General features: G+C 45.1%; 2 protein-coding genes across 4 annotated transcripts in view; one reads left to right on the forward strand and one right to left on the reverse strand.

Annotated features, from left to right (window-relative positions):
- The first annotated feature begins 1061 nt into the window (after positions 1-1061).
- LOC139773692 (uncharacterized) lies at positions 1062-6852 on the forward strand. 3 transcript variants are annotated; one of them, XM_071708334.1, is made up of 8 exons: positions 1062-1377; positions 2081-2323; positions 2410-2794; positions 2893-3058; positions 3173-3283; positions 3376-3498; positions 3645-3777; positions 3867-6852. In XM_071708334.1, exons 2-8 carry the CDS (start codon positions 2082-2084, stop codon positions 3913-3915), a joined length of 1209 nt encoding a protein of 402 aa, XP_071564435.1. In that variant the 5' UTR covers positions 1062-1377; position 2081; the 3' UTR covers positions 3916-6852. The 3 variants fall into 3 exon arrangements, with proteins under 3 accessions (XP_071564435.1, XP_071564433.1, XP_071564434.1); XM_071708332.1 differs by having other exon boundaries at positions 1064-1377; positions 2893-3283; XM_071708333.1 differs by lacking the exon at positions 1062-1377 and adding an exon at positions 1486-1907 and having other exon boundaries at positions 2893-3283.
- The window catches only part of LOC139773694 (protein-L-histidine N-pros-methyltransferase), a 33839-nt gene continuing 18900 nt past the window's right edge, over positions 5719-20657 (reverse strand). The window contains exons 3-4 of the mRNA XM_071708336.1: positions 9471-9683; positions 5719-7395 (exon numbers count right to left, since the gene is read on the reverse strand). Of these exons, the coding sequence (XP_071564437.1) occupies positions 6942-7395; positions 9471-9683 (667 nt within the window). The 3' untranslated portion in view covers positions 5719-6941. The remainder of the gene's footprint in view (positions 7396-9470; positions 9684-20657) is intronic.

A 20657-nucleotide genomic window follows, 5' to 3' on the forward strand; every position in this document is an offset into this window, starting at 1 on the left:
GTATATAGAATTTTTGCTTCAAGCGATTCTGCTAATTGAATCAATTGCTGATTAAGTTAATAGGTGGTTAATGTCCATTTTGTTAACGTGGGTAAAATTATTAATTTTTGTTGCTTACATGTAGAAAAAAAGATCACATTAAAAAAAACAACGAATTATATATTTCGAAATTTTGCTGCAAACAATTCCATTAAGTTAATTGTCGATTAAGTTAATCGTAGTTTAATCAAAGTCGCCCTAATGTTCATTTCTGTCAATGCAGATAGCTCTAAGAATTAGGAAAAGATAAAAAGTAAGTTGAACTGAGATTAAAGTTAATCTACATTGGTAGAGAAATGGACATTGAACATAAAAAGATATAAGCTCTGCGCGATTATAAATCAACAATCCACCGTGAGAATAATTGCGTTTCTAAAAAAACTACCATACAATATAAATAAAAAAACCTATATGCGCGTGCGCGCATGATTAACGTTAGTCATCATTAGTAGATTATGGCTGGATTCGGGGAGCGCGCTATTAGCGCTATTTGCTTATTCTATCCTTGGTTTTACACCTGATGAGCGATAAAGATAGAACGATGCAATAGCGCTAATAGCGCGCTCCCTGAACGCAGCCTATAACGTTGCGATATACTGCGTCGTTTCGCGTCAAATCGGAGCCGATACTTCGTAGGAAAATCGGGGATACGTTGGAAGGACAGTTTTCCGGATGATAAGGATCTCTTTTCAATGAGAATAGTGGAAGGAAGAGCGGATGCTTCCCAAAAGGGTTAACGCACGATAACGTTATCTCGGCCTTGCCCCTGCTTGCCCCTCGCGGGGACGTTTACTCGCAGCGGTTCAACGATCGCGCGCGAGTATTCGGCGCCGTGCCGCGATGCGACCCGACGCGACGCGTCGCGACGCACGCCGCGGCGTGCCGCGAGGCGGCGTAATATATCAATTGTAAAAAGTAATATTGATAAATGCGCAAAGTGGCGTCGCGTAAGCGCAGCCGGGCCGCCCGTGTGTACACACACGTCCGCGCGTACGCACACATGTATACGCGCGGCCGAAAAGCGCGTAGAGTGTAGAGCGTAGAGCGCGGTGCGCCGGCGGCGTACACACGCACACGCACACCCACGCGTACGCACACATTTATACGCGCGGCCGAAAAGCGCGTAGAGCGTAGAGCGCGGTGCGCCCCTGGCGGCGGACCGTGCAAGTGAGCCCTCGCGGAAATAATTATCGCGATTTATGTTATTTGCAAATGTGATCCGGGGGTTTAATTAATTAGGCGATGCCGAGGAGCGGCGACTGACGGCAACGGACGGGCTCCTGGGGCTACCCGGCTACGCCGCGAGTGGAGGTGGTGCAGCGACGGCCGCGGCACGGGGTGAGTGCACGTACCGGAGAGTAATGTACGTTCCGCGTTGTACGGCGGCACGTCCCCCCTGCGCGTGACGGAAAGGGGGGCGGTGGCTCGCCCGCTCCGCTTGCTCGCTCGCTCGATCGCACGCGGCGGCGTCGGCGGCAGCGGCCGGGGCACTTTTTTATCGGTTCTCTCGCCGGCCCGCTCGGCGATAACAATGGCCGTGCCCCTCGAGCCGCGAGCGCGCTCGGCTCGGCGTCGCTCGGGGACGAGTCCGACGACGAGCGATCCGCCGACGGTGCCGACGGACGCGGCTCGCCCGAGCGGCCCGAGGCCCGAGCAGGCTTCGGTCATCGGTGATCACCGTGCGATGCTGCGATGAGGCGTGCTCGGTGCGCGGCGGAAGTCCGCGCGCTCTCGATCACGCTCGCCGACGTTCTCGACCGGCCGGAGTTCGACGGCGACTCTTCCCGGAGCCGCGGAGTCGCGCGCGATAATGGATGAACGAAATTGTCGCGACGCGTATCGATCGCTGGCACTATCGGCGTCTATTTGTGCGTTTTTTTCCTCCTCCGTGTATATGTTGTATAAATAATTGACGATTAATCCTTTTGCACCTGATGTATCTGATAAAGATTGTGTATCGAATAGATCTTTGTGTGTAAAGAGATTTTACTCGCAATTTCATTGTGTTAAAAGATTCATGTGTCCGATTGTATGTATGCAGAATGGACCTGGCGGAAACTATGAAGAACATTGTTGCCAAAGGTATGCAAACTGAAATGGGTCCGCCGGGTGGAGGATCGGGTTATTCCGCGACACCGAGCAACGCCGGATACGTCACGGAGAAGATGTACATGTTGTTACAAGCGTATCTGCAAAATAAAGGATGGAATCCCAGTATCGAGCTCCTGCAGTGCTTCTCGGAATTCAAGGATGCCTCCATGATGCCGAGCGCCGCTTATTTACAGTGAGGATAAACGTTGTTTTTTACCAGTTAAACACAGCTTCTTTGCGTTTGTTGCAAAATATTCACTGTGTTTGATATGTTCACAGGATGATGGCATCTCGAGTCGCACTGGATTCGCAGGGAAGATTAGTCCTTAGAGAGAACGGCAAGATAATACTACCCTACGAACACTTCGCCAACGCCGTAATGTTGAAACACATGAATGGGCCGCACGGCTTACATCTGGGCTTGGAGGGTACGGTCAGAGCAGTCATGGAATCTTACACCATTGGGAGAGAGTGCTTCGGGATGGAGAAGGAATTTATTATAGAAGTCGTGCAAAACTGTCCGAATCCAGCTTGTCGCTATTACAAAAATCAGCTGGAGCTCACTCAGAAGATGGGCCACATGGCACCGACTTACATACAGGATAACGAAGCAACCGCGTCCCTTCTGCGTAGCGGTTTTCCACATAGTACAGATTTCCAGGCAGTGAGCAAACTTTTTATACGATATCTCCTACTTGTCGCTTGCTATTACATAAGTTGAGTTTCGTAACATTTTGTTATGTCTGATGTTTATCTCTGTAGAGCCTAAGCAGCGCTAATCCGAATACACACATGGGAGGAGGATCCGCGGCGGATTTATCGGAGATGAGGGGTGCTGGCAACCAAATGAATCTTCAACGTCCTCCAAGCCGTCCGTCATTAAATATTCCGCATCGGCCTGTATCGCAAGAGAAGAAAGTGCCATCCGGCAAGCAGCATTACGAATCTCTAATACCTAATATACCAATCTCCGATCACAAGTTGACGGACTTTTTACGCACCAATCTGGATAACTTGGACAATCTCACTTCTCTCGGTTTAGGGAACTTACAAGGATTAGGGAACGCCAATAAGGACCTATTGGCGTTGCACAACGGCGCATGGCCTTTAGAAAGTGAAAAGGGATCCCGGTCATCGTCTTCAAATTCGGAAGGTGATTAAGAACTCGCTGAATACGCGCGGCGTAATGCACGATTTTAACGTTTAAAATTAAGTTTAAAAATTAACGCGTGAATCTACTTTCAGGTGGTCAAGAGAAGATTGTGCGTACTTTTGCAGAAGTGATGAAGAACATGGCAAGAATGAAAGCTTGCGTACGGCCGGCAATGTGCAAGCCGTACGGCAAACAATCCGAGGCTCTGCAAAAAAGTAATTCTCAATTTTACCAACTGTTTTTCGTTTCTCCTTTTCCTTTCGTTCTCTAAACATTTATTGCACTGTAAAACTTTATTATATAAGTTTTCTTTCTCAAAGTAGTTTACAAAGATTTTCACGTTGCTTGTTCCCAATTGCAGCACTGGTCGATACAATACAGCTTGTACAATCGTTGAGAAGCTTCTTGCCGCCTCCACATATACCAGTCTCGAGCTGGAAAAACGAAGATAAACACCGATTAGATCACACCGGTACCCCTTACCTGTCAACGTTGTAAGTAATTTTACTGGGACTACTGTCTTTAACTCTATTACTAATATATATCTCTCCTACTATATACATTCTATTGGTTTTCTTAACAGAAAAGCTGGCGGGATGGAAGAATTATGCGAGCAGCGTAAGCTAGACTAACTGTCGTCTTCGCTTTACTCGCGACAGACCAAGTTTCGTCTTTTTGCGCTCTATGATGTTCTAGTCACAAGATGTTTATTGATTAGCTGGGTGTTTCGTATCTAAACAACCCGATGGATTGCTCAAAAAAGTTGTTGGCGTTTAGGACTTCAAATACTAAGAGACAAAATGAGTCATGCGTGGACTGTGATAAACGTGGGTAGCGTGAAATAAAAAGATTTATATGTAGGACTAAATTCACACCGCGTCATCTTAGGGATTCTTACTAGCTTTATTTCATCGCTGTAATTTGATTTCATATTGTCATTGCTCTCGATCTGCCTATGGGGCTTATTCGGAAAATAATCTATCGATTAATCCCGCGATTATACCGAAAGCCCAGCGACTGAGTTACGTAATTCACGATTACGTCAATTACATAAACAATGAATATTCGATATGAATAGCATTTATATTTACCGATTTAATAATTTGCCGTTTGTGTTCCAATAATTACTACCTGATTAATAACATATAAGGCTTTTTATATGTATAAAGCTGTTATGTAGGCGTATAAAAACTTAAGTCGAAATGAGAAGCAAAGACTAAATTGGTCTGGTACAAAAGCTTTTGCTACTAATCGATTGCTACTTCAACATTCGCGGCATAGGTGCATAAAGAAAGAGTTGACACTTTTCTCGATTATTGAACTCGTTATTTTGTTTTTAACTTGTTTGTTAAATATATATATTCTTTAGAACTTTGAATTAACATGAATCGAGTTATTCGATTAGCGAAATAATTACTGTGTTCAACTTATGTGTACAATTTATATGTTACACATACATATATGTATGTATACATATTTCCTTTAAAAAGATTTATATATATGCGTTATTATTTATTTTTAAGGGTGAGATGAACATATATTATTGTTATTTCTAGTACTGTTCGTTGAACAAGCATGCGTTACAAATGTTAAAAGATTTGTAATAAGCTCCATGGGCAGTATATGCGGTGTGCACGTAAAAAAAAAGAAATCATTGGTCAATTCATATAGGTATTTTTTAAAAAAGCAAATTATTTCTTAATATATACGTAGAAAAGGAAAAAGAACGAAATTGTTATGAGAAACTTTTAAGGGGGTGTGATTTGCACTGACGCTCAAAGACTTCACCGTGCACTAAGTATTATTACGCAGAAACGTTTTTACTCTTGCGAGGGAAACTGCAAATTAGAGGAATTGCGTTTGTGGCTTCGATCGAACACTTCCTCGGGCAAACGGCATATCGTATCGGTTGCAGGAGTAAAACCGTTTCCTTACTCGGTTGTTATATGCGCATATAAGCGGTATGATAAAATGTTTCCTTCTTTCTCGATAATGTAAAGTTACAAGACGTTCGTCTTTGGATGTAAGCGATAAATGCCGTGTATACCGCGCGAATGCAAGATCGCGCGCGCGACACTCGAATGCGTGAGCTCTGTTTTGCGGGCTGTGTGTATGTGTCTGCAAGAATGCGGAGTTTTGGCTATCAAATAGCAAAATTTTATATGAATGCGCGTATGTTGAAGATGTCTTTCTATACATGTATCTGTTATTATTTACTACACGTATGCAGCGAATGTGCCGATCGATTACCAATTAGGAGTCGGATCCATGATTTGAAAGACTATGCGAATTATTATTTTCTTTCGTTCTTTTCTTTTTTTTGGGACAAATTATTGCTCTCTTTCATGTCGTTTTTTTTATTTCATTCTGTATCCTATTGTGTTCGAAAATGGGAAGCATGCGGAGATACGATGACAATTAACAAGTCTGGGGAATAATTCTCGACAGTGATTCTTTATTTGTTTATTTTTTCCACGGCTATTATAGCTGTTTAAACGAGTGTAGATCCGGCTTCTATAGACTGCGTTTTTGTTGACATACATATATAATATATATATATTGACAAGAAGGCTGCTGCAATATGGTTCATAATTCGACGATAACTTGTTGCACACCAAAGTGTATTTCCAATAACTAGGTGGACTTATTTCTTATAATATTATATATTATTATCAAAAAATGCAAACGTAACGTCGTATGTTTGTATCTCGATCGGTCGGTCCGTGTGATCAACGCAATTAAGCATATCCATGACTAAGTCGTTGCAACTTATGCCAAATAGAGAAAAGGGAGCGCGGAAACAGAGTCTGACGGGAAAAGGGGTTGGTCAAATATACCAAAATAGAATTTTGAAATAGACGTTAGGGGCTGCGTCCGAGATAAATCTTACCTTATCGATGATTTGAATACTACAGCACAATTGTTCAAAATGTGACGGGGAGTTGTGCGTTTATTTTTTTTAAAGCAAAAGTTGCAGCACTGCAGCAAGTTTCTTTATTCTTTGCTTTACATTCGCTGTATTTCGATAGCGTCGTCATACACTTTATATTATAGATTAAATTATTATTAAAGTCTAAAAACATTCGTTTTCCATTATTCGTTTTGCGATTTTACCGCAGTTGCTGCAACTGACGCCATAACGTGCAATAGTTTAATATTCTCCTTTGTATACACCGTCCATTTATACTATTTTAGATAATTAGCAAGATTTGATTTTAAAGGGACGTTCTCTCGAACGGAGTCGATCACATCAGGAAAGGGTTAGAAAAAGGGCAGATTTCGTTTCCGGATCTCGTTACTCTCGCGCCATATCTATACCATAGAGACCGTGTACATGTTTCCGCACCGAATTCGACAGTAAGATGATAAACGATTGTAAAATGCGCACCGTTGTCGATCCGTCGTTCCCTTTTTAAACTCGGATCGCTAATTGATATTCGTACACCAAACGCTAACCGCTGTGTCTGCACATTAAGCTCGTCGTCGCTTGCCAGTATTGCTCTTCTGTATTCTCGCATAATTCTAACTCATGACAGCAATTATTAAAGTTTTTACAAGTGTGAAAGACACGCCTGGTATCACTTTCTTTCTCTCTTTCTCTCTGGCCCCCGTTATAATCATCCTTAAATATTATACACAGCCCGCTCGGTTTCGAGCCCTAAAAGTTCCTTCGCAGCGAAACATCGTCGTTTACCGCCAACTCGCAGGATCGTGTACTAACTGGCTGCGCCTCCAACACGAAGACCACGTCGTCCAGGAAGTAGTACGACTGTCCTAGATCGCCTTCGCACAGGTACGGCAGTTTGCTCCAGGCGAGGCATCGCAGACCCACCGGGGCGAAGACCCGGTCGATCAGACTGGCTATCTGAATCTCGAGCCCGTTCCCTCGCACCGGTAGGTACTCCGACGGTTTGTGATTATTCCTCTCGCCGACCTCGACGTAGGGACTGAACGGCAGTACTAGGGCGACGACCAGCCTGCCGCCGGGAGCCAGCGAGGTCCTCAATAGCCTCAGCAGGGTGTTTGGACGGTCGCAACGATCGAGAAGGTTCAAGCAGAGGATGACGTTGTAAGGACCGGCCTCCTCGTGCCATCTCTCCACGTCGAGTACTCTGCGAAAGAGCGAAGAACTTAAAAGGCACGTTCAGGAAAAGATTTTCTGTATCTTATGCAGATTATTCGGATATTTGCAGTTCTTATATTTCTAGCGTTCCATAGCACTATATACTCTTTTTATTTTATTTTAAAAGGAAATATAGTAAATTATAAGTGTAAAAAGAGGAGGGAAGTATAAAGAATGTTTAGTAATAGAGATTCCCTGCGTTAATCGTGATAATTCAAAATTACTTTTTTAATTGACACCAACTTGATAATTTTAATTTTATAAGTTTTCTGATTTTCGCCCGCTTTCTATGATTCCTAGTCTATCATGAAAAAAATCGACGAGAAGTTTCCCGATGATAATCCGAGATTTCACAAAACGTCGCGAGTCCATCGCGTGTTTGGTAGCAGATGCACGTGGCAGCCGAGCTGAGATTTCTCCTTGGCCAAATAGTTTTTCGGAAATGCAGGACATCGGCTAATTTTACCGCGGAGCGGACGGGGGGGGGATACCCGGAGATAGTCGGGAGTTCTATAAAACGAGTTACGGGGTCCGTCGCGTCCCACGGACGCTCATTTAAAATTCGAGTGGCGACCCGGCGTTGAGAGAAACTCGGGGCGGCGTCCCCGGTAGTGGCGTCCGCTCCGGTCCGCTCCGGGTGTAAAACCACCGTAAACTTCTACTCCAATCAATTCGGCGCAATAAACTTGTTAGTGGCGCATCGTGTTGAGAATATTACGTATCGACACGAGCGTCGACAAGTGCCGCTTTATGCATCGGTCCGTCGCGCCGCGTTGCGACCGGACGGCCGGCTGGCCGGCGCGAACGCGCGACCGGGACCGGCCCAGCCTGCCGATCAATTATCTTATCTCACTTTATAATGAAGCCCACGTTTTTGAGATAACCGTAATAACACCGCCCGTGATGGCCCCTCAATTCGCTCGGGAACGGCGCGCATAATTGCACGCGCTTATATTATCGAGGATCCGTATCGCGTAACCGCGAACCGTGCTCGCCGATCTCTTATTGATCTGATTCGCGCTACGTTGATTTGCATGAATTCGATACCTTCCTTTTTCTCGGCGTATTTACTCTCGTCGTAGATAATAGAGGACAATTATACATTTAATCGCAAAACAAAAGAAAAAAATCACGAAGAAAATGGATGTCGGGAAAGATTCTCGCGATGAAAAGATCGATTCCAAATTGATTACAGTTGTTAATTCATAAGACTCGATAATTCGTAAACAATAAATGTTGGGATTTTAAGTAATTTCCTCCGGGGATTGAAAATGTCGAGGGAAATGTCGTGAATGCGGCGCTTTAAGCTGTGATGAGGATAAAATGTGTCGCGCGCGAATCTACCGAGCGTGTGTCGCCGTTACGAGAAAATGTAAATGCATGCACGTTCAAGGAGCGAAGATTCCACCGCCCACCTTTGGCCGCACGTATTCGATTCAAAGAATGTAATCTGTTTCGCGTTCTCGCATATGCGACTCCGCGCGCTCGCAAGGGAGCTTTGCAGTTGAAAAATTTCCACCCAGCCAGTAAAGATTCCTCAGAATATTCAGATCGAATCGCCTTTGCATAAGCGCGTACAACGGCTTCAATAACGCTTGAATTCGGAAATATTCCCGTTTCTTGATTAGAAATATGCTAATTTTAGGCGAATTAAGTTACACGCCGCGCATTTTGTACATAAATTCCAGATACTTGCTAAAAATAGTAAAAAGAATATATTTACAGGAATCGATAAGCTTTTAAAGCTGGTCTCGGTATGTTACATTTTAATCATCAAATGGACCGTTGTATTCGTAAATTGTATAGTTCGTAAGAATGTCGTACATGGACAAAAAATGTATTAACAGCATTAGATCTAATTGGAAATAATCTTGTTAATTCAATAACAGTATTAATGAAAGAAATACTTATTTTATTAAAACAAGAACATGATATTGAATTAACAAGACTATTTCTAATTAGACTAATGCTGTTAATAACATTTTTTTCATATGTATAATTAAAAAAAAAGTACGGCCGTGGAAGAATAAAGACGGAGCTGCTACTTGATCGAAATTTACATACGTGAACTTTCTCTTCGCCAGAGCCCATTTCATGGGGGGTGAGATATCCGTGGCGTACACCTTCTCGAAGAGATGCGCCATGTGGGCGGTGGTTGCGCCATCACCTGCCCCGAGGTCCACCAAGGAATGCCAGGGACCCGTGAAGCCGCTCGCGTCCATTAGCTTTTGAAATTGCTCGCTGGAGAACACGTGCATGGAACCGCGGCCCAGCAGTCTGCGATAATATGAGAATTTTTCATTATTGTAAAACATCCCTCTCAGAGATAATTTAGTGTGAGCTGTTAAAATTTTACGTCGTGTAATGATATGAATAATATTTAAGTACTTTACAGGACTATTTATATACCTAAGACGTAAATAGCTAACAAAGAAGCTAATAAGGATAATACGTAGTAGATATATAATTTCGTGTGACAATAACTAATAGATTACAAATCTTAATTCATTCTTTTTGTTGTTCAAGTATGTGTCAAATTAAAATTATTTTTGTACTTGTAAAGTAATCCTCATGATACGTGTTTTGCTTTATAGGAATTAAAGCCTTCCAAAATTACATTCTAGCTAATCTCGTTTTACCAAAACAACGGCGTAGAATTTTAGAAAGAGACTGCTTGAAATAATTGTTAAATCTGTCCGCAATATTTAGATTCAAACTTATGATGAGAGTATTAAGGTACAAGTTGTGTACAAGTTGATGCGATATAAGCTCGCTTGACGAAGGCTGTGCTACCAGCGTTATCATTAGGCGCTTTTACTGCATATTACCGGCCGATAATGCATCTTCATTTCGCCATGAAACTTTACGAGCTCGAGCACGGGCTTAATTAGGCTCGTTATGTGCGCATAATCGCCGCGTGTTCCCGTTTACATTCCGTCTTGCAATTTTATCGGAAAGCAGTGTACTCCAAAGATACAAGAGAATCGAAGATTATCGGATTTGTCTTATTTTGTATCACGTCGTAATCAACGTAAGTATATCAAAAGCGATTCTAACTGATACGTATAATTATTTAAAAGCCAACAGCGTAACAGATTAAAAGTTCACGTTGGGGTAAAAAAAATTTACTTCAATTTGACGTACAGAGAATTTCGTCCTTTGAGATAAAAACCGATCGGGCACCGTGGATCCATTTGTTAATATAGCTAGACTTAAATCGAATTAAATTTATTCAAACTTATGTGTGTTTCATTAATTCTTACGATCTTTTACTTCTCGGATACAAACGTACAGGAGGGGGAGGGGAAGCATGTCCCGATCTTGCGGTTCTTCGCTATCTATCGATCGATCCAAAGAACGAACGAGCACCTGCATATAGAAATCGAATCCCCGAGGCATCTCCGCGGCAGCAGGTTGCCCCGCGGAATTCGTCGATGTCATCCGGGATGAATGGGGAGGGAGAGGAGAGAAAGAGAGAGAGAGAGAGAGTAAGAGCTCCGGTGAGCGGAGCAGGGGGGGAGGGGTACGGCTCGCTTCCACCCCTATCCCTCGACTTCTCCTCCGTGTGCGGAGGCATCATGAGGGAAAAAGGGGCGGGTTCATTTGAAAATACCAGAGTCGTCGCCGGCGTTGCGCGGCGCACGGCGATCCATCAATGCCGCGGAACGCGGGATTTTGATCGTGAATTCGGTTACCCCCCCGGCGTTATAAATAAGGCGATGGTGGTCCGCGCGGAGGCCGGTCCTCCCACCCCGCTTTCTCTCCTCCGTCCGATTCCGATTCTGCCTCCCTCCGCCCTTCCTTTCTTTTTCCTCTTTCGCTTTCCTCTTTCCTTCTTCCGCGCCGCTCGGCTATGGCCGGTGCCATCAATTAACGAGCACCTTCTGGCCCCATTGAATAATAAACAAGAATAAGAAGGAGATGGAAGAGGGACGAGAGCGTCGCGGGAGAGACAGAGACAGAGACGGGGAGGGGAAGAAAGGGGGAGACGGAGAGACCCGCGGACCCGGTTGGCGCATTGTTCGTAGTATCGTCCGGCTCCTCTACCTTGTTCCTTCTTTCTGCGGATCCTTAAGTCACCCCTCTCTCTCCTTTATCTCCCTTCCTCCCGTCTCTCGGAGCTCACCTTCGTGTACGTCGCGCACGGTCCTCTCGCTCCTGTTCTTATTCCTGTTTTCTCTCCTCGTCCCTCTTTCCCCTACCTCACCGCCCTCTCGCCTCCTTTTCTATCTCTCTCTCTTTTTCCCCTCTTTGTTTTCTATCTTTCTCCCTTGTGCACATATCCTCTCCTTTTCTGGGCTCGTTTCCATTGTCAGCCATCCAGCACCACCACCGTCTCGGTGCAGTCACATCGTCCTCGCAACTCCTCGCAGCCTCCGCTGCGAGACTCCGAGCGGAAAGGAAGGAAAGAGATGCGAGTATTAGAAGGAGGAAAAGGGACCCCATGCACGTACACGCGTGTGCGTGTGGTCACGGTGATATATACGCGCGGTCCACAAATCAGGTCCGTAGATCGTAGCGGCTTCGTCGGCGGCGCGAGCGACAATTAATTCGCCGCTTTTGCTCTCCCGGTTCCTCTTCCCCCGGGGGCCCCATTGTATGTGCGTACCCGCTCGCATACAACCCTCCCCTTCCTTTTTTTCTCGTCCTCCACGATTCGGAACACTTCCTTCTATCTCTCTCTCTCTCTCTCTCTCTCTCTCTTGGATTCTATCTCTGCGCGTTCTGTTTTATCGGGGACCACTAGGGCCCTTTTTGCCTTGTTTGGACTCGACGGAAGGGATGGGAGGGAGAAGGGCCAGACTCCCGACCCGTAAAAGCGCGGCTTTAATACGGGCCCGGCGTCATGCGGTCTAGCTATGCGGCCATGCCGTTACGAGCCTTAAAAAGGAGCGTCGAGAAACGCGAAGCAATTATATGTCGAGATACGGGGTGGCCGGTATCTCGATCACATCAGCTGTCGGTGTTAGAAACCTGTAGGAGATGTTAAGCTTGTTACAAAGATCTTTTTTAGATTGTAAAAGGACAAATTGTAATTCTTTCATTTTTCTGGAGCGCATGCAATATAATTTTCGAATATTTATGCTGTCTATAATTATCAGGCGAGAAGAGGGGGAGAAGAAAAATATAATCACACATCAATTTCTGACAATTTCAACAATTTAACTTCTTATTATCAAAATAACAAGAGCATATAAATTATGTAAATATTTTCATAAGTACTTCAAAATTATTTCAAGCAATACTGATCGATCGGCACTTTAATGTTCGTAATTAATGATGCAGCTCTATATTGCATATTCGGGAAACCTGTATGCGATCGCGTCCCGAGATGAGAATCAAAATTAAGCTCGACAAACATCCCCTTCATTAATACTCTCGACGCGCGGTCTCCTCACGTGTAGAGAAGCCGGCTGGATGGCGAAATCGATTTAGGAGGAGACGCCACGGACATCGATAGTCCTCGCTCGCCGGCGGCGAGGACAGGATAGCGCCGTGTACGCCCGATAACGATCTCCCCGCAGGACGATTATTTACAATTCCAGCCACCCACTCTAGCGGCCCGGGTCGTGCTTCAATTTTTGTCGCCGAGCCAGGCACACTGTCGGGTGAGAGCTTGAAGCTCGGGGCTTTTATCGGAACGCGCGGCGCGGCGAGAAAGGGGGAGGCCCCCCGCCCCCACGATCGTAAAATAGCCCGGAGGGCGAGAGAGCGAGCGCGAGCGGGTAGTGTTAAAGAGGCGCTCGGCGGAGGATCGTTTACCTAATAATAGCAATAATATGTAAATGCGATGCGTATCGAGCCGCCATCGAGAGAAGGGGCCGCGCGCTACGACGCCATTGTTTGCAAATCCTTGGTCGAACGAGCGATCCAGCGAGATCGGCACCGTTGGAGTCGGGCTCTTCTGCGCTGCTCGCGATGCTTGCGATTTTCTTTTGCGCGCGAACGATATTATCTGCGATCTGCGAGCGGCGCACGGTACATTAAAGATTATTAATTGAAAAGAATGTGTCAAATAAAATGAATTACTATTGTATTGATCGTATGCAATAAATAAAATGAATATATATTCTGAGATGAGATTGGCTTGGAACACCAGAGCATATCTTTTATTTTAATGAAATACATTTTTTTATCTTTCCAATTTAGTTGAGATATATATTTAAAAAAGGCACATGTTTCATATATTTTTCAGTGTTGATCTCGTATCAATGTGTAATACGCAGTACATAGGTATTATATTTATAGATTACGTGTTAAGAACATCGCGTGTTAGGATTATACATTTTAAAGGCTTATAGAAGGTGTGCGTGTATGTGTGTGTGTGTACGTATATGTAGCATGATGATAACTCGATTGGATCTCGTCACGCTCGAGAATACGCGCGATTCGGACGATCATTACGTATTCACGTTATTAAGCGCGCGAACGAAATGTAATTCCGTAATACGGCGCGGGGATGGAACTTTTCAGAGTTCGTCCTGAATGGATTAATGAACCGAGTGACATGGGATCTCTCCTCTCTCTCCCTCTCCTTGATTGGGGCAACACTTAAGGAATCTGGCCAGTCATCTTTACCTTCGTTTGTCGTCGTTCTGAACGAGCAACGAGCCGCATCCTGACCTTTCTCTCTCTTCCCTCCTCTTTTTTTCGATGTCAATTCTCTCGTCGGTTTCTCCGATACGTTCAAATTCCCTCTATATCATCGGGTGAGATTGCTTTTCGAGATCGTTAATGCACTCGCGTTATCGCTGCTTAGTACAAGATACAAAACCGCACACTTGTATTTATCGATGTTATTGTATTCCACGCAGCCGATAATTTTTAGCGAGGCTTAATGTATGAATTATGTAAAGAATTAACATTGATTTTTTGATCAGTGAGATTTGATACATGTTTCGTATCATATTAATGTTTTAATTTTTCTTTATTCTTGCCTTATAATTATCTTCCCGTAATTATGATTTTAGCGTTATATGTCATAGCGATAATTAATCAATATTTTTTTAACTATCGGTTAAACTACTAACTAACTACTAACTATTACGAGTTCAGCGGTAGGACAGTGTTAGGGAGGAGAGAGAAGAATCGCTCCTCTCCACTACATCTTATGCGGAATAAAACTTGGAGCCGGTAAATTCTCGCGATATTACTTTCCTTAGGTGCATTCAATCAATGTCCGCCAACGTGAAAAATGTATTTCGAATCGGAGAAAGCAAAAGGACCGGGGAAACTCGGAAAATTTCATAGATCATTGGCCATCGCCGAATGCAAGAGAGAAGTTATCGGGAATTCCTCTTAAAATATTTCCTTTGAGGTGTAACGCACTTGCGAAACAAGTCATAGCTTTTGCATTGAGAAGTCGAAAAATTGCTAATTATTCTCGCGTTCTCCGGAACGCAAAGCAACGTTCGTTGATGACTTTATTTCCTTCCGCTTGTTAATTAAAACTGATAAATTCGTCGTTTAAAAATCTGAAAATCATGGAGATGGACGTCGTTTTTAAGTTCAACGCTAAACAGTGTAAATGTGCCGGCGCAAAACGTAAGAAGGCAACGTATGGGAATACTCGCGGCAGTTCGCCACGGCGATGTCGTGGGGCTAGGTGAAAGGACGTAAAAGGGATGCGCGCGAAAGAAAACGCACGAGAAAGGAGCCGGAGGATCCTTCGCCCTGATATCATTGCGGCTCATCTTCCCCATCCCTTTTTCTCTCTTTCTCGCCGCGATTATACAATCGACGTTAGCTTCCCCCACGCGCGCATCCGCACACGGACGGAGACGGTAGAGAGCCACACAGACGCGCGTAACAAGAACGACATGCCTCGCGCGACGTGTGCGCTCTCGTAGTGACAATGTAAGTGGAGTCTTCGGCGAACATCGGCCACCTTCGCCGGGTCGACTCGGCGAGGGAGAAGAGAACGGCAAAGAGGGCGAATTTATCTCGCAGGGACCCCTCGCGCGCGCGGCGGGGTCCGGTACCGCGGGGGTGGGGATGTCGCGGTGCGGGAGAAAGAGAGAGAGAGAAATGTGGCGAGACACATGGAGTGATCGCAGAATCGACGGGGAGGGGGATGAAGAGAGAGGGATGGCGAGAGGGAAGCTACGAGGAAGGGAGCGAAGGGAGCGAGAGGGAACCGACGTGTATTTAGCATTCCCCATACCGGCATAGCGTCTCGTTAGCTGTCTTCTCTCCCTCTCTCTCTCTCTCTCTCTCTCTTTCTCCCTTTCGCTCGCGCTGCCTCCGCCGGTCTTTCTTCGTTGATGGAGCACATAGAACGCGCGGGTACGAGTCCGTAAGATCCGAGGGGGTGGGCGCAGGGGTGAGAGGGCGCGCGGAGAGGGAGGTGTACGAACGTCACTCGAAGCTGGGGATGCTGGGTAGGCGTGGACCATGGACCACCCTGTCCACGGCGGCTGGAGGGGAGACCACGCCACCGCGGCCGTCGAACGGGAGGGCAGACGGGCGGGAGGCATCCAGGGATGACGAAGGGAGGGGTGAGGGGCGCCGTGGACAATAATAATTATTATACACGGTGGAGTTTTGCAAATGCTGTCCTTCGAGGGTGGCTGACGACGTGAGGCGGGAAGAAAGGGAGGTCGGTGGACGGAGTAGGTGCCAGGAACGGCCGCCCGCTATCTCGCCCGGTCGCAAGCGGGGGCGGCGGAGGAAGGATGAGTGGCGAGACGCGAGGGAGAGAGGGGGGACGGGGGGAGGGAAGCGAGTGATTCTTAAACGGGATCGTTATGCGAGTCTTTCCCGTGCTCTCTTCCTTCTCTCCCGTGCTCTCTCTACGATTGCCTCGTTCCCCTTCCCCTCCTATTTCTTGCTCTTCCCTCATTCCCCACCCCTGTCCCTTATATACTTGGCCGTTCGTTTCACCCCTTAGACCTACCAGTGCGCCTCTCAGCCACCCCTTCGCTGCACAGTGGACGTATAGTAAGTGGACGACTCTGTGAATCCGTATTGGAAGAAAGTCTACGTATACGTATGCGCAAAAATCGACGTGTGAGAGCCGTGTATCTCTGTGTGTGTGTGTGTGTGTGTGTGTATGTGTGGCGCGGCGCAGATCACACGTCACATATCGAGTCTCGAGAGCAGACGTAGCCCCTTCCGTCCGCCCCCTTCTGACCTGACGAGACGTCCACGAGCGGAGGAAGCCCTTCTTCCCCTCGCCCCGCTTCGTCTCGTTAATTTTGTCAATTTCGTCGGGACGTCTCGAGATTCTTTCATCTTTCTTACCCTTCACCTATTTCTTCATCTACCATATATTTATCTCCTCGTATTTCGTTTAACATGGGAAAATTGCGATAAATGTAATCCGTTGCGAAATTGCAAAATATGGAACCACTTCGTTAATATGATTCCATCTTAATGGAATTCTTAAATAAAATCTAAAAGGTTCAAGTTAGCTTTTACATTTTAACATAATGTGACACGTGTTTTCGACCCAGAGATCAATCCAAAAAGTCTCGACAACGGGGAATCTTTACGATTTTGCAACACAATTCGTCGACATCGGTCAATGTTCTCGGCGATTTCGCGCGCGTTTTAAGAGCGTCGCGTAACGCGGCTGAAAAATATCCAATCGCTTTATTCTTGTAACGTGACAGAGAGGGCGATCGTTAATTTCGGCCGAAGCCACGCGACGCCGTTGGATTTTCCAAGTGGACGGGAAGTCGAAGAGGACGAGGCGCGCGCTATTCGCCAGGGAAACATACACTTTTATAACTCGTTTCTCTCCTCGCCGGCACTGGCAAATCTCTCTCTTGACGGGGACATTTCTGAATTTTAGACGCTTTAAACATCGTGATTTGGCGTACGAGCACCGTGCGTACTGCTGTCGTAAAAGAAGTCGACAGAAAGAGAAAGAAAGGTACGTGCCGTTGATCTCTTCAACGAAAATCACGCGAGTTTTTCCCCCCTCCCCCTCGAAATATTTAAAAAATCGTAATCCTGTTAAGGACGCAAGTTTCTTATATTATAAACTGTATCCGAAAAGCACCTCTGCGATTACGTATTCTATATACTATTGAGTTGAAGTTACAATAAAATCGAGTTCAAGTAAAAGAGAGATATACAAACGAAAGCACGATTGATCACAGGCATATTGTGTATTAAACTAGATATACAGATTTATATGAATTTAAACTTTATAAAGTAATATCGTATCGTATTCTCATCTCACTTGGAGTCGGCCGCCTCGAAGACAGCTGCTCGACAACTAAAGCGATTTAGACTTAAACTTGGCCGTTCCCGAAAAGCATCTTTATGCCACGACCGTCGGGACGACGGTGGCGCGGGCACGTGAATCAGGGGATTTATTATTTAGCCGGACATATTTAGCGGCGCACGTAGTAGACAGGGACGTATCCTTCCTCCACGAGCTGTGCGCTCGTCTCTCGGCACGTATGTACACGCGAACTACACTCGGATGCAGCGGACGGCGTGTGCATTATGCACCGGCAAGCTCGGTGGAGCCGAGCTGGCGACTCGTGCGCCTGCATGTATGCACTTGGCTGCATGCACTTGTCCCCGGGTACGCTTATCCTCATTAGTCACGCGTAGAGGATGAGAAAAATTTATTTCCATAAACTTATAATTCGACTGTATGAAAGATAAGTAAATTATTAACATAGATAACATAGATATCTTACATTCTAGGATTAATAATTTATTAGAATGATACTATATTTAATTTATATATCTATATTGTATTTTTAATATTGTCAAAATGACAGGATCGATATAGTTGGTTGGTATGTTATCGATTACGATTGCGCTGCGATAGTGTACTTTTTTAGTCTAATAGTCTCACCCCTTTCGCAGTACGTCGTAGTTTGCACGCAACGAATATGTGAATCATTACAGTAATGTGAATTTATGTAAGGCAATATGATTGATAGTTGGTAAAACCGTGTGGAAAAGAAAAAAATAGAGCGAAGCAACAATGCTGTATCATTACGCGCATCGCGTGTATTGCAAAGCTAAAGGGTGAATTTTAAAGAGACCCTTTCTTGGAGAGACTTGCTGCTTTTTCATCGCGTCTGCCTGGCGTTTCCCGGAAAGAATGGATTAATACGCAAGTAACAAGGCTTGTTATTGTTGCACGAAAAAGTCTCCACTTCAACTGTTACCTAGCGTACAACCGTATATTCTAGCACACATCCGCAGTGTGTTTACATCGTGTGCAAGATATTGCACAAGCCATAATATTCGATACTCTAAGGAATCTTCCCCCCCAAATCTTCTTTATCGAAATAACAGAATATTCTTGTATCTCCCTATATTCATGCAAAATAAGATTTGGATAAATAAAGAAAATATCTCCATATTTTTCTTATGTATAGAAGATACTAATAAGATACATATCTTCTTTAAGAGGTTCGAGATATGAGAATATTATTGTTTTCACTTAACAATTTGCCGGTAATTATGTTCAATCACGTTCTTACACCTTGTTATGTGCAAACAATAAAGTGACTCCAATAATAGATGTTAATTGACTTGTTGAATTGTGTAGCAACTCCGCATTTGTACGCGTTAACATGCAGTTCTACGAAGACAATATTGAGGCAAATCGATATTGCGCGACTGGTGCGCGTGCCAGTTTCGATGGCGAGCGGTAGTACGATATAATTTTCTGTTATTATAAAATAAAGTACTGTGTAATTTTTTGAAATTAAATAAGCAATATTACGCAACAATTTAAATCAGCTATATTATTAATATTTTAAGTTAAATGGGAGATAGAAGAAACGTCATTTTTCTTAGAAAAAAAAGCAATTATCTTGCTTTTTAATATAAATATAAATACACACACAAAAGTACAAAAAATCGATACAGAAATTGTCAGAATTTGTCATGGCGTGTGGTCGGAATAATCTACACCTCTACACGTAAAACAATGAAGCGAGTCTTTAATTATGTCGGAGAGAAAGGAACGTTAAGAAACGGGAAACACCCCTTTCGCGGCTACGGGAGGATGCGAAACCGCCCCTTTCCTAGCGCGCGTCGCTCCCGGAAGGAGTTAATGAGTAATTAACAGAGCGCAAACGCGCGCCGGCGCGGCGCGATGCGGCGCCTCGTTCTGCGGACCTGGAACGATCCCTCGGGGCACCGCCTCTCTCGTCCTCTTAATTACTGGTCATAACCGAGACCGAGAGACAGAGCGAGATCCTGGGTCGGGTCGAGTCGAGTCGAGTCGGTTTCCCGAGAGGGTGGACGAGGCGGCGCCGATACGGCTTTTCCGCTCGGCGCGCGAGAACTCGCGCCTGCGCCCCGCTGTTAATTACACGGGAGAGGGTTGCCAATCGGAGGAAAAGCCACCCCTCGCGCAAACGCGCTAATGATAATTACTGACCAATTGGGCCGACATCGCCGCGCCGTCGCGGACCAATCGCAGGATGCTGACTGGAAAGAAAGGAAAAGCGAAGGAGAACGAGTAGAGTCGAGGATGGGGTGACCCGAAGGTGGTCGATCGCGAAAACGCAATCACAAACGTAGAAAGTTGCTGACAACTTAAATGACGTCATAGGAAATTTGCCGGAAAATACAATTGTCGTTATGTACGATTTATTATAATATAAACGTTATTAGTTTGATCTAACGTTATTATATCTTTAAGCTGCAATAACAACTAAAACAAAAACGGCTACTAAAAATATTCAATTACTTGCTTGTCTCCTTGCAATTTGAAAATTTCTTAAAAAATATATCAATTTAATGTACGTTAATATTCAATTCGCTGTCTTTTACGAACGACTTATATTGAAGGCAGACAGTTTCGATCTCACGGAACCGCACTTCCGTCGTGCTGCATTTAAACGCCGTCACTTTTCCTTTAACATCGCAGTAACGATTTTTACAGCCGACGACGAGGTCGATGCATCCGGAAAAGTGCATATTGCGCGTTACGCGCTATCCAATGAATGGCGAAGCGGAATGTAACGCTTCGCGTTTCGCTCTTACTGTCGCCCACCTCCCGGTAATTCCTTCCTGGTAACACGTGTTACGAGCGCGGCGGCTCGTTTCCGGAAAATTACCGGTTCGACCGTCAGCGAATTAGGAAAAAAAAAAAGGAGGAAGCTCGGCCCGGTCCCCGTGCATTATTATCCCACACGTGGCTCCTTTTCGCTCATTAAAATCGAATTTACCTCGTGGCGCTCGAACGCGTCATACGTGTCCGCTCGTTTGTCTCGTGTTCGGCGTATAGCGAAAGACACGAACATACGTGACAGATACGAACTT

The sequence above is a fragment of the Temnothorax nylanderi genome, unplaced genomic scaffold (genome assembly GCF_030848795.1).
Source record: "Temnothorax nylanderi isolate EJ_2023f unplaced genomic scaffold, tnyl_v1.0 TNYL_tig0066_pilon, whole genome shotgun sequence".
Taxonomy (NCBI): Eukaryota; Metazoa; Arthropoda; class Insecta; order Hymenoptera; family Formicidae; genus Temnothorax; species Temnothorax nylanderi.

Bases quoted from the DNA above. Each gene is read 5' to 3' on its own strand.
- LOC139773692 (XM_071708332.1), top strand. From the start codon at position 2,082: ATGGACCTGGCGGAAACTATGAAGAACATTGTTGCCAAAGGTATGCAA. The intron at 2,795-2,892 runs GTGAGCAAACTT...TTATCTCTGTAG, and splicing joins ATAGTACAGATTTCCAGGCA to AGCCTAAGCAGCGCTAATCC. The intron at 3,284-3,375 runs GTGATTAAGAAC...ATCTACTTTCAG, and splicing joins ATCGTCTTCAAATTCGGAAG to GTGGTCAAGAGAAGATTGTG.